At 44.3% G+C, this 14,597-nt stretch overlaps 1 protein-coding gene across 1 annotated transcript in view; it reads right to left on the bottom strand.

The window, feature by feature from the left end:
* LOC126091913 (medium-chain acyl-CoA ligase ACSF2, mitochondrial-like) overlaps positions 1-14,597 on the bottom strand; it is a 229,812-nt gene that overhangs the window by 34,536 nt on the left and 180,679 nt on the right. Inside the window, exon 10 of the mRNA XM_049907229.1 lies at positions 3,526-3,674. Within this exon, the coding sequence (XP_049763186.1) occupies positions 3,526-3,674 (149 nt within the window). The remainder of the gene's footprint in view (positions 1-3,525; positions 3,675-14,597) is intronic.

Raw genomic sequence — 14,597 nt, 5'->3', positions numbered from 1 at the left:
TGTAAACAGGGACAGCCTGTCTTGCTTACCTTTGGGAAATGATCTGGAACTCAGTGCACCAGAAGCTTCCTTGTCTTCAAACTGATGAATCTGATTTGCATCTGATTGTCAGAGGATTGCGCAAGCTACTGAACAGGATCAATCACTACAATTGCTCAGTCATCTTCATACGAGTTGGTCTTGTAATCAGACACAGCAATACGCAAAACACAATGCACAATGCAGCAGCCTTTCTTCACCTGACAGCCTTTAGCAATGCATCCACACTGATCATTATCACTGGTGTATCCAGATTTCCACTTGCAATTCCAACAAATTTGAGAATTAGCGCTAGCACTATGAAAGGACTCGCTCCTGTCTTTTCTTTGGATGGCTTGTCACAAACTATCATTTCAGACAATGGTCCACAGTTTTCTTCACTAGAATCTCAACAATTCTGCCAACAAATAGGGATTCATCATATCCAAATGGCACCATTCTCTCCTCAACTGAACAGTGAAATTGAACATTTTGTTTGCATTTTCACAGCTCAATGACCAAACGTCATGCTTCACAATCAAGGGGAAAATGCTCTGTTGTTGTTGCTCAGTTCCTACTACACTCTGTGTTTGCATGATGCTTCACCAACAGAAATATCACACCGCCTTTGTTACCGCACTCTGATCCATCTATTTCATCCTGAACAGCCTGCTTCAGACCTATCTTCGAAACTTATCCCTGCACAAAGGACAATGTTTTCTACTGAGTCTTTTACAGCTGACTCATATGACTGGCTAAGCTGATTATACCATTTGTGGCACCAAATCAATCACTGACAGCACCAAATTCGACTCAGATGACTGGCCAGGCTCATTATATCATTTGCAGCACCAAAGCCTCCATCAACAGCAACAGGTTCAACAACTTTCTTATGACTACTGTGATCCTGCCATAGAGTTTCATGTTTCAGAAAAGCTGCCTGCATTCCAGACTGCTGCCCCAAAGCAGCCCTTTTGCTGGTGGCTGATGTTCAGGTTCACAGGTCACCAGATGATTCTGCCTTGGAAATCAAGCCCTGCCTACATACATGGTAACTGCTCCCTTCACAGGCACTGCTGCTTCCACAGCCTCGATTACCCTTCATAGTGATGTCAGCTGCAAACAACAAGTGTGCATCGGCCATTCAACCTCTGGCATCCACAGCAACACCGATGCCATACCCACTTGTGCCGTTGTATGGATGTCCTACCTCTGGTTTTTTGGAGGCATTCCTATCATCTGCCATCATGTCACAACCAAGTCCACCAGCACAGACCTCCCACATCATCGCCCACACACGCACTGTGTGATGACGGTATGCAGTTGTAGGGGAGAGGATGGTGTCACTGAGTGAGATGGCGTAGTGGTTAGCACACTGGACTTGCATTCAGGAGGATTACAGTTCAAACCCATGTCCAGCCATACAGATTTAGGTTCTCTGTAATTTCCCTAAATTGCTACAGGCAAATGCCAGAATGGTTCCTTTGAAAGGGCATGGTCAATTATCTCCCACGTCCCTGACACAATATGAGTTTGTGCTCCGTCTCTAATGACTGCGATGTCAACAGGAAGTGAAACCCAGTTTTCCTGCCTTCCTTCAATGGAAGGATGCACTACTCCCATATCTACAGAAGAAATATTTGAACTGTCCACTGCTAGCTATTGCCAGAGAGGGCTTTCCATATGCTGCCATGTGGTGCTATACATAAGATTACTTTCCAATGCCACCAAATGTACAGGTGACAGTGCAGTGAGACCTTTATGAACTTAGCATTATGCTAATACTACTTTAACTGCTAGTGAATACTGATAACAAGTACTAGTGGAACTGAAAGAAAGACTGCAGAGAGATTACAGGACACATAGTTATGTATCCTTTATAATGAATATGAATATGTTTTAACCATTCTATAGTAACAATATCCATCCTGGATTTGCCATTGTTTGAACCATTCTACACTCCTGGAAATTGAAATAAGAACACCGTGAATTCATTGTCCCAGGAAGGGGAAACTTCATTGACACATTCCTGGGGTCAGATATATCACATGATCACACTGACAGAACCACAGGCACATAGACACAGGCAACAGAGTATGCACAATGTCGGCACTAGTACAGTGTATATCCACCTTTCGCAGCAATGCAGGCTGCTATTCTCCCATGGAGACGATCGTAGAGATGCTGGATGTAGTCCTGTGGAACGGCTTGCCATGCCATTTCCACCTGGCGCCTCAGTTGGACCAGCGTTCGTGCTGGACGTGCAGACCGCGTGAGACGATGCTTCATCCAGTCCCAAACATGCTCAATGGGAGACAGATCCGGAGATCTTGCTGGCCAGGGTAGTTGACTTACACCTTCTAGAGCACGTTGGGTGGCACGGGATACATGCGGATGTGCATTGTCCTGTTGGAACAGCAAGTTCCCTTGCCGGTCTAGGAATGGTAGAACGATGGGTTCGATGACGGTTTGGATGTACCGTGCACTATTCAGTGTCCCCTCGACGATCACCAGTGGTGTACGGCCAGTGTAGGAGATCGCTCCCCACACCATGATGCCGGGTGTTGGCCCTGTGTGCCTCGGTCATATGCAGTCCTGATTGTGGCGCTCACCTGCACGGCGCCAAACACGCATACGACCATCATTGGCACCAAGGCAGAAGCGACTCTCATCGCTGAAGACGACACGTCTCCATTCGTCCCTCCATTCACGCCTGTCGCGACACCACTGGAGGCGGGCTGCACGATGTTGGGGCGTGAGCGGAAGACGGCCTAACGGTGTGCGGGACCGTAGCCCAGCTTCATGGAGACAGTTGCGAATGGTCCTCGCCGATACCCCAGGAGCAACAGTGTCCCTAATTTGCTGGGAAGTGGCGGTGCAGTCCCTTACGGCACTGCGTAGGGTCCTACGGTCTTGGCGTGCATCCGTGCGTCGCTGCGGTCCGGTCCCAGGTCGACGGGCACGTGCACCTTCTGCCGACCACTGGCGACAACATCGATGTACTGTGGAGACCTCACGCCCCACGTGTTGAGCAATTCGGCGGTACGTCCACCCGGCCTCCCGCATGCCCACTATACGCCCTCGCTCAAAGTCCGTCAACTGCACATACGGTTCACGTCCACGCTGTCGCGGCATGCTACCAGTGTTAAAGACTGCGATGGAGCTCCATATGCCACGGCAAACTGGCTGACACTGACGGCGGCGGTGCACAAATGCTGCGCAGCTAGCTCCATTCGACGGCCAACACCGCGGTTCCTGGTGTGTCCGCTGTGCCGTGCGTGTGGTCATTGCTTGTACAGCCCTCTCGCAGTGTCCGGAGCAAGTATGGTGGGTCTGACACACCGGTGTCAATGTGTTCTTTTTTCCATTTCCAGGAGTGTATAATGTTTGATGTGTTCTAGAATGTTCATCCACCTCATTACACTAATGGATACAATATGTATTTACATAAAGACAACAGTAAAAAAATATTTTGATCAAATGTGTACAAGCTCAAATTGTACCTACCCTGTCTTCAGCCAGCCATTCTCATCAATCAGTTCTCGAGTCTTGGCCTCATCAGCCCAATAGCCACTAATGGTGACATAGCCACGAATGCATAATTCTCCTGGTTCACCTATTGGCACCATCTTTCCTTCCTTATCAATGACTTTCACCTGAAACAACAAATGACTGTTCTCAGTATAGTCATACTCATTAATAGCAGCAGTATTGTATGTCCTAATTTGTAATTCTACTCAAAACAGTTGTTCCTTTAGTCGGTTAGCTACTTTGTTAAAACTGTGTGTTTTACTTGAAGATGATATGAAATATATAAGATAACTGATGAATTTTTGGATCAGGGGAAAAATTTAAAAATGAGTTGTGTGAACTAATATTCTAGTTCACTGGGCAGAATAAAGCTCAAAGTCATTTGATCAGATCAACCTCTGCTATGAAACGTATCTCATATCATGGTATCTCTCAGAAATGGAATGGGTTGTTTCTACATAAGCAGCAAATTTTGGATTCTTTAAAGAATCAAACTCCCATGTACAAAACAGCTTCTAATGTCTGATTACTTTACAAGTGAGTTAATGTGTTAAATATTTGATACTAAACATATAAGTGAGAAAAAAATTTAGAAAAGGTTTCAAGTTATGTTTTAAGTTCATTGGAAGTCTCCAAGTACTCTCAAAGAGAAACACTGGGTGAATATAGTTTGGGAAAGTTGTGTTCCATTTTAAGCAAAAGCTAGTTTTTCACACATCTCAATGTTTCTGACTTCATATCTTCTGACCCGTGTGTGGTATAATGATATAACTTTGCAGGTTTGTTCAGTAGTGTTTGTGGATACTGTCTGTAAAGTATGTTCTGAATAAAGTTAATAATAAAGCTCTAATGAATTAATATATTGTGCCTGATGCTGAAGTTCTTCTGCACTCCATTTTAATCAAAAGCTAGTTTTCACACATCTCCAACATTTATGATGTCATATCTCCTGAACTATGAGCCATACAATGATATAATTTCGCAGATACATTCAGTGGTATATGTGGATGCTGTTTGCAAAATGTGTGGTATTTAGGATTATCAGTCTCTTTGATCATTTTGTGGAGGGTGTCAGTGAGAAAATGTTTCATAGAGGTTTAAAATTATGATTAAGGTCGCTCAATGCTCTTGTTCTTAAATACTGGATGAATGTGTATCACCCAGCAATATGTCTACTGGAGTTGTGTCAGAGCATATATTGCCAGGATACTGACGGAGTGCCCCACCTGTCAAAGCACGCAAGCTGCGCCATCCCCATTGGTATTTTCCATGGCCCACCATGGCGATGCCTTGATCCCATCTCCATTTGGATTATGCTCGCCCGTTTCTTGGCTCTTTGTGGCTACTGGTTGTAGATGCAAGCAGTGGATTCCCCTTAATGTTTCACATGCGGATCACAACCTCAGCAAAGACAATCCAGGTGCTAGTATGCTTGTTCACTCTTGAAGGCCTCCCAGAGAGGCCCCACTTGACATCGGCGGAGTTCCCTCTGGACCATTTATAACTGGCAGAAACACTTCACAGCTACTCCCACACATCACAATTATCCCTGATGTACCTCGAGAAGAGTCCCTTACCATCTCATATTAATGGAAGGTGTTTGTTTTCTTCACAGGATCCAGTGTGAGTGTTTATATCTAGATAATGTCATCAACATTGGCAGCCTGCCTTCATCCTCCATTTAAAGCACATGATGGTCGAAAACCAGCTGCTGTGAGGAGGCCACTGCCAGGGCCCATTATGGAGTCAACCCACCGACAGACACCCTAACTACTTCTTCCATTCCAGATTCCCAGAATGAGGTGCTCTTCAGACAACCTGCCCCTGTCCCAGCCTAGGACCTCCTGAGGCCAGACATGGTTCACTTCAACTTTCTTCCCATTCCAGTGGAAGTGGATCCAGATCTTCCCCCCAAGACAGCAAAGACTCTAACATCTTCAAGGCCTCCGGGACCTGGCACTTTCTCGACACACTGGTGGGGGAGAGGATTGCTATGGTGCCTGGGGGCACCAGTTGCAGCATGCATGACAGCTATAATGTGAGAGTCATGGAGAGTGACACTGACATGGTCCATAGCAGCCATAAGGGTTTTAAAGTACACCCCAAGACCACCAGAAGGTGTACTGAGAGCTAGGGCCCACCAAGTATATCACCAGGCAACAGTAAAAGGTCACTGGCCGCATCACAAGACCACACCTACCTCCTGTCATGAGTGACTAGGGGGCAGTACATTGCTTCCAGAATGGCTGTTTAAGGAAACCCAGGGACCACTGTGGTCAGTTTCCATCAATGAGAGCTGGTAAATTCATGTACTGACTGCTTGCATTCCCTCAATTAAGCTTTCATCACTGTGCCACTGGTGAAGACACTGTAATGTTGAGAAGTAGGCTTTGGCGTTGGAAAACTGCCCTTCAGGTGTTGGTCATTTAAGTGTTTAGTTCCAGCTCCAGCAAGTTAGTTGGAGCCAAGTCCACAGAACTGTATTTTGGTTGGAAGTGCAGAAAAGGTGGAGTTAATTTGTAATCATAAATTGTGACAAACATTTTTTTTTTTTTTGTTTTTTTTTTTTTTTTTTTCAGAAGGACACTAAAGAAGCTATTGTATTCCTACTGGGACTCGCTTTCAATTACAAATAATAGACAGATTTTGCACATACATTACTTTAAATGTGCTTGCCAACACAACATTTATTTTTTAACATTAACGTTGTTTACAGAAAGACAGCACTGTGGCACGTGAGATACAATTATGCCATTTTATAATTTCATGAACAACACACAGCATAAAACTTTTTTATTTAACTGTGATAACTAGTTTTAGCTGGATTAAACTATCTTCAGATCTAAAATTAGAATAAAGAAAAAAATGTTAATTCTAACTTATCATGTATATTAAGTAGCTCTTTTTTAAAAATAACATAGTTCTGAACCTAAATATATAAATGGAGGTGTACCACAGGATAGTGTGACAGGTCCAGTACTATTCCTAGTTTACATTAATGATTTCCCATGAACTAGGGAGCATGGCCCAAAAGATTGTTTGCAGATGACTCTAAAATACTGATCACTCACAAGACACCAGAAGTACTAAGAGAGAAAGCTGATACCACACTTAGCAGTGTATATAAGTGGGCAACATGCAATAAAGTCACATGTAGTGTAACTATGAACTTCTACATTCAAAAAAGATTATAATAACCTCAAAATAAATACTGAATCCATTCAATGTGTGGAAAGCACAACACTTTCTTGGAATGTACTTTGACTGTCAAAGTGGGAAGAGCATGTAAAAATACCAAGTACCAAAAGCTCTACGGCATGCTCTGCCCTCTGAATTCTTACATTACTATGAGATATTTAACGTATCAGATCAGTATATTTTGCTTATATTCATTTTGTCATTAGCTTTGGCAAAAATTTTTTGGGGAGTGAATAGGAAACATACCCCGAGTCATATTCAGACTGCAAGAAAGGTCAATACATATAATATGACAAGTGGCAGCACAACTCATTGACTTTTTAAATTGCTGAAAATCTTAATCGTCCCTTACAGATATATTTTCAGAGTGTTACGTATGTAAAAAAAAATACTGATTACTATGTTAAAAATTGTTTAGTAGGTACTGGCAGAAGTAAAGCAATAAGAGTTGTGCTTGAGCAGCTCAGGCTCAAGAAAGGCAGGAGTCCTGGAATTGAGTCTCAGTCTGTCACACAATTTTAATCTAGCAGTAAGTTTCATATTAATGCACACTCCACTGCACAGTGAAAAAGTCATTCTGGACGTTTAATGTTTAGTACATGATTATGAATCTAGCAACAGCTATAATCTGCATCTAGGCAGAAAAAATAGAATTGAAATGCAATGGTGTTTATTGTACAATGCCATCAAATTATATAACAAATTACCATAACATACAAAAAAAATATACAGGGTCCAGCAATAAAAACCTCCCGCATTTGATGTAGCTGGCATGTCAGTGTAGTGAGGATACCGATGTGGAGTGTGTTTTGTTTGACAGTGATGTACATGCCATTTTCAGTGTGCACCATGAGGTGGCTTGATGTGCAGCATGCATTTGTTGTGGAAGAATTTATTCATAACAGTGATTCTGTGATTAGTACTCAGCGACCCTTTTGGAGATGATTCGAACTTGGATGACATGATCGTGTCCTGGATAGAAAAATCATTCAACTGTGAGTGTCAAACTTTAGAAGGACAGGTTCAGCAGTAAAAAGAAAACCTACTGGTCATCCTCAAAGCAGATGGAAAACCGCCTTAAATACCATCCACAGGCTGGCCGGCACACCGGAGCTCGACACTAATCCACCGGGCGGATTCGTGCTGGGGACCGGCATGCCTTCCAGCTCAGGAAGCAGTGCATTAGACCACGTGGCTAGCCAGGTGGGCTTTACTTAATTACTTGTTTATAATTATCTCTCTCTCTCTCTGTCTGTCTGTCTGTTTATCTATGTATCTGTCTGTGATTTTTCCTCTCCCCTCACTTTTGCCTTTCTGCCTATTTCTTAATTAAATTATTCATTTCACTTCCCACTTCTCAGCCTACTCTCACTCTGGCTCTTCTATCATCTCTGAACTGAAGCTAGCACAGTGGTTGCCAATTTACTATCTCTGGCCTCCAACAATCTCTGACATCTTCTCCTTCTTCGTATTCCCTTGTGGCTACATCAGGTGGGTTTCTCTGAACCTGAATCTGAATGATTATCCTCCTTTCCAACCATCCCACTTTTTGTTCCTTGAAGAAAGGAGATGCCAATTCTAAAAGCTTGGTAGTATTTTCTGGTTTCAATATTTTTGTCAGCAGCAGAATGAATGTTGCCTGCTAGAGGTAAATACTGATCACCCATTGTGTCTATTTCTTTATTCGCTTTTTTCTTTTGTCTTTATCAGCACATAAATTTTTTATGCATCCTTATTGAGTTCCTCAGTTACATCTGTCAGTGTGGATTCCTCTTCATACTTGACTTTTGTAAAAGATTTTTCTGTAATTTACATTACTTATATCCTGAACACAATGGTAGAGTGGTAAGACACAAGACTTACACTTGGGAGGACTGCAGTATACATACTCATCTAGCCATCCAGACTTTTGTTAGCCAGGGTTTCCCCAAATTGCTCATAGTAATGCCAGGATGGTCCCTCCCTAATCTGGGACTGTTCTCTGCCTCCAACGGCAGGAAGTAAAGCTCTTAATCTTCCATCCTTTCTTCCTAAAGCATATGATTGAAGGTTTTAGTCAGTTTAAGGTATAGTTTCCCTATCTTTCTTGGTCTACTACTTCCTTTTCAAAAAATAAATTACTGACAGCACCCCTTTCAGAAAGAAAGCAAGACTCCTGTCCTTGAAACTAGAAACGTAATTCATTATTTTCTAAATTTTTTGGGGCATGTCAGACTTTTTCTACAATGACTTGATGGCATTCCTCTGGGGTTAATAAAAAAAAGACTCTAGTAAAACATGTCAACAATATCAGTGAGTTACAAAAAAATGATTAACACGTAATACATTTTTAAAAATTAGTTTGAGGGGCCGAGCTTTATGCAGTGATCAGATTTTTCAATATCAATCTTAAATCACCATGCTCCAGAACAGACAATCTTTTTCTTTATCAGTAAATTGTCCTCTTTTGACCAAATATGATGATGCGAACACAATGAAAAATTTCTTTGCTCCAGTCAATAAAGGTGTATATAAGATTGGAGATTGCCTTTAAAGTCAAAATTCTTTATATCCATTTTTTTAATCTCAAATTTTGCTCTCCATTTGTGCACAATTCTATCAACTCCTGCTGTTTTGTTTTGTTTTGTTTTGCTTTAGGGCGCAAAAAACAACTGGAGTCATATGCGTCTAAGTCAAAACTAAAGAACACGCAGACAGAGAGGAGTTAAAAAATGACTGTATGTCAGTCCCAATTGACATAATAGAAGACAGCTAAGAACAAGGACATGGAAAATGGGTAAAAAAGACACCATACAGAAACAGAGGTCCAAAACTAAAAATTAAATGGCCTTCACCATATTGCTTTGTCAGATAAAAAGTAAAACGCGGTGACAGCACATGCGTCATTTGCTAAATCAGCCGATACACCTCAGACGGCAAACCCAAGTGGGGTCATAAACAGTTAAAAAATGGGCATTTCATCAGGAAGGGGCAGACAGTTAAACTTGGGCACAATGCATACAGCACCTCCTAGCAAATGGCGATGGCTAAAAATGCAGCACCCAATACGCAGCCAAGTTAAAATGACCTCCTCCCTGCGGGGAGACCGAGAGGAAGTCGTCCAAGACACTGGGAGAGACTTAATAAGCCAGAGCTTATTCCTGTGAAGGAAGGACCATTGTCGATGCCAAAGGGACAGCTGCTCCTGACAGACAACGACACAGAGATCAACGGAGGGAATATAGGTACTCATGGGCTGAGGTACGAGCACTGCAGCCTTGGAATCAGGGTCAGCAGTCTCATTTCCCGGCAGACTGACATGACCAGGAACCCACAGAAACATCACACTGGCTCCACCAAGAGTGAGCAAGTGACAGTTTTCCTGGACCCACTCCACTAAGGGATGGGCAGTGTACAGTGCACACAGACTTTGAAGGGTGCTGAATGAGTCTGAGCAGAAGACACAATTGGAAAGGCTGTGTCACTGGATGTACTCCATGGCCTGATATAAGGCAAAGAGCTCAGCTGTAAATACTGAGCAGTGTACCAAAAGCCGATATTGAAAGACACGGGTGCCAATGACGGAGGCACACCCGACCCCATGGTCAGTCCAAGAGCCATCAGTGTATACAAAGGTACTATCATGAAGTTCCATGCGAATGTTGTGAAACTGAAGGTGATAGACCGAGGCTGGAGCAGTTTCCTTAGGAAGCAAATGAAGGCCAAGTTTAACATGAGCCGCTTCACGAAGCCAAGGTGCTGAAGCGTTCACACCTACTGGGAAAGTTACAGATAGTGTGAAGTTAAGCTGCCATATCAAGTGCCAAAAGCAGACTCCAGGAGGTAACAGAGAAGAGGGACATGCCCCATACTGACGATCACAGGAATCATCAAAGAAGGAGGCATATGATGGGTGGACATGCATGGCAGACAAACAGTATGCATACCTGCTGAGGAGAAAGTCACAGCAGTAGGACAGTGGTAGTTCAGCAGCTTCAGCATACAGGCTCTCAACCGGGTTTGTGTAAAAGGTGCCCGTGGCCAAACGGATGCCACGATGGTGGATAGTGTTGAGACAGCGTAAGAGAGATGGGCATGCAGATGCATAAACAAAGCACCCATAGTTGAGTTTCGAATAGACAAGGGACTGGTACAAATCGAGGAGGGTTGTTCGATCGGCACCCCAGGAAGTACCATTGTGGACAAGTAGGACACTGAGGAACTATGTACAGCAGGCTGACAGGTAAGACACATGGGAGGACCAAGAGAGTTTCCTATTGAGCATGAGCCCCAGAAATTTCATAGTTTCAATGAACAGAAGGGCAACAGGCCCAAGATGTAAATATGGTGAGAGAAACCACTTGCATCGCCAGAAATTCATACAGATGGGTTTGTCAGTGGAAAAGTGAAAGCCATTGTCGATGCTCCAGGAGTAAAGATGGTCAAGGCATCACTGAAGATGCCACTCAATGAGACAGGTCCATGGAGAACTGCAATAGATGGCAAAATCATCAACAAAAAGGGAGTTGGAGATGCCCGGCAGAAGACAGACCATTATAGGGTTAACGACGATAGCAAAGAGGACAACACTCATGACGGAACCCTGAGGCACACTGATTTCCTATATAAAGGTGTCCAACAAGGCAGAACCCACATGCACCTTAAAAACTCGATCTTTTAAAAATGTTCAAATGTTTGTGAATTCCTAAGGGACCACACTGCTGAGGTCATTGGTCCCTAGACTTACACACTACTTAAACTAACTTGAGCTAACTTATGCCAAGAACAACACACACACCCATGCCTGAGGGAGGACTCAAACCTCTGGCAGAAGGTGGTCGATCTTTTAAAAATGCCTGAAGGAAACAGGGCAGGCGCCCACAGAAGCCCCATGTGTAAAGAGTACAGAGGTTACCAGTTCTCCAGCAGGTGTTGTAGGCCTTCTCCAAATTGAAAAACACAGCCACAGTCTGGAATTTCCACAGAAAACTATTCATGACATGGGTGGACAATGTAACAAGATGGTCAACTGCTGAACGCTGCTCTCTAAAACCACACTGTGCATTCGTCAGAAAATTACGAGATTTGAGCCACCATACCAGCCGGGCATGACTCACACGTTTCATCACCTTGCAAACGTAGCTGTTAAGAGAGATGGGGTGGTAGCTAGAAGGAAGATTTTTGTCCTTACCAGACTTAGGTATGGGTATGATGGTGGCTTAACGCCAGCACCCAGGAAATGTGCCCGCTGCCCAGATGTGTTTGTACGTGTTACGCACAAAGTGCTTGCCCACAAGAAAAAGGTGCTGTAACATCTGAATGTGCATGGTGTGTGGCCCTGGAGCAGAGGATCAGGATGAACTGGGAGCACGATCAGCTCCCTCATAGTAAAGGCAGTGCTGTATCACTCTCAATGCAGAAAAGAGAAGGGTATCACCTGAGCCTCCTCCACTCGTTTCCAGTGGAGGTAGGCAGGGTGATAGTGGGAAGAGCTCAAAACTTCTGCAAAATGGTGGCCCCAGGTGTTGGAGATAGCAATAGGGTCCAAAATAACATCATCTGCTACCATCAGGCCGGAAACATGACGAATGGATCTTGGTCCCAGAGAGATGACAGAGGTTTGCCCACACAACAGAGGAAGGAGTGGAACTGTTAAAACAACTACTGAATGAAATCCAGCAACCACTTTTGCTATCATGAAGAACACGACAACACTTTGCACACATTTGTTTATAATGAATGCAGTTTGCAATTGTAGGATGACAGTTAAAAATGTGGAGAGCACCTCTCTGTGCGCGAATTGCATCGAGGCATGCCACAGTCCACCAAGAGACTGGGACAAAAAGTGGTAAAGAGGAAGTGTGAGGAATGGAAAGTTCTGGAGCAATAAGGATGACATTTGTGAGATATTCCACATGGGCATCACAACTGAGGAAATCTTGTTCTTCGAAGGTCACCAGGGAGGAGTAAAGCTGCCAGTTAGCCTTAGTAAGATGCCATTGGGGCATGTATGTTGATGGGATAGGAGTCAGCAAACAGATAGCACACGGGAAATGGTCATTCGATTAGGTGTCAGAAAGAACAGGCCACTCAATATGATGGGAAAGCTGGGCAGTGCAGAAGGATACGTCCAAATGGGAATAGGTGTGTGAGGAGTCAGAAAGAAATGTGGGTGCTCCAGTGTTAAGGCAGAAGAGGTTGAGTTGATTAAGGTCAGCCCAGAGGGCACCTCTCTGACAGTTCCTGGGAGAACCCCAATGATGTACATTAAAGTCACCGTGTAGCAAAAGTGGGGGAGGTAGCTGCCGAATAAGTTGAAGAAAGTCCGCCCTGATGACATTGAATGATGGAGGGACATAAATGGTACAGAGGGAAAACGTCAGGTGGGGAAGGAAAAGTCAAACTGCAACAGCTTGAAAATGGTTAGTCAGGGAGATGGGTTGACTATGAATGTCATCCCATATGAGCAGCATGACACCCCCATGAGATGGAATGCCGACCTCAGGGGGAAGGTCAAAATGAATCGGTAAGTAATGTGAAAGCTCAAAGCGGTCATAAGGGCACAATTTCGTTTCCTGAAGGCAGAGTACAGGGGGATGTTGTGATGCTAAAAGTAGCCAAAATCCTGTCTGTGGGACCGAAGATTGCAAATGTTCCACTGGAGAACGGTCATGATGAGGAAGAGATGTAGGGGTGTCAACTTGGTGGTGGCAGTGTGACAGCCGGTGTAAAGTAACTACTACAGGGCACAGAAGCAGGAGGATCCTGCTCCATGTGGTCCACAGATGCATCAGCTTGCTTGTGCAGTCGGTCCATGGAGTCCAAAGCTGAAAAACAGATGGTGCTGTGCCCCGGTGATATGGAGGCCAGCCGGCCGAAGGTACCACAGGGCAACTCCATTGAAGAGGATCTTCGAGTTGGCAAAGGAAAAGGCCATTTGGCTTTGGTGGACTTCTTCGAGCCTTTCCAGTTAGAGGAAGACTCCGGTGTAGTTTGGCCGGAAGGACAGAGGAAGTGTACAGAGGAGTACTCCTTCTGTCCTTTCACAGATTGTGTAGCTGGTGACTTCCCTTGAGGTGAGAGTTTGGCAGTTTGTTGCACTGCTGGATGGTGAGATGGTCATGCTACCTTGACACTAGGCGATTTCACAACCTCAGAGCTGAATTTGAGCTCACATGACTGTGTGGCCATGTCCTACATGGAGTGAGGCGTAACAAGAACAGAACTATAGGTGCCAGATGGGAGAACACAGGGTGTCAACTAGCCAGTAGCTTGCAAGCTACTGGGTAAGGCACTTTATCTTTTATCTGGATCTCTTGGACAGCCCACTCATCAAGATACATGGGACAATCCTGAGAGGAGGCTGCATGGCCACCATTGCAGTTGATACAGTGGGGAGAAGGAGGCAGACAATTGTCCTCATTTGCCCTCCCTACCACAGGTTACACATTAGGCCAGGTGTCAACATGACATTCTGGTGTGGTTGAAATTATGACACTGGTAGCAGTGCATTGGATTCGGAATGTAAGGCTGGACCGTGGTAATTTCATAGCCTGCTTTGATCTTGCACGGCAGTACCACTCTATCAAAGGGGAGGAAAAGAGTGCGGGTGGGCACTAAGGAGGAATCTACCTTTTTCATGACACAATGGATGGCAATGACACCCTGTTCAGAGAGGTAAGACTGGATTTTGGCCTTGGTTATACTGTAGAGCAAGCTGGTGTAAATTACACCACGGGAAGAATTCAAAGTTCTACGGGCTGCGACACGAACAGATTAGCTGAGGAGAAGTGAGGCAGCAAGCAGTTGTTGTGCTTGAGAATCAGAAGCAGTCTCCAAAAGCAAAGTGCCGTTCTGTAAACGAGAGCAGG

The sequence above is a fragment of the Schistocerca cancellata genome, chromosome 7, assembly GCF_023864275.1.
Source record: "Schistocerca cancellata isolate TAMUIC-IGC-003103 chromosome 7, iqSchCanc2.1, whole genome shotgun sequence".
Taxonomy (NCBI): Eukaryota; Metazoa; Arthropoda; class Insecta; order Orthoptera; family Acrididae; genus Schistocerca; species Schistocerca cancellata.
The sequence above is the reverse complement of the archived record's forward strand: the minus strand, read 5'-3'. Positions and strand labels throughout refer to the sequence as shown.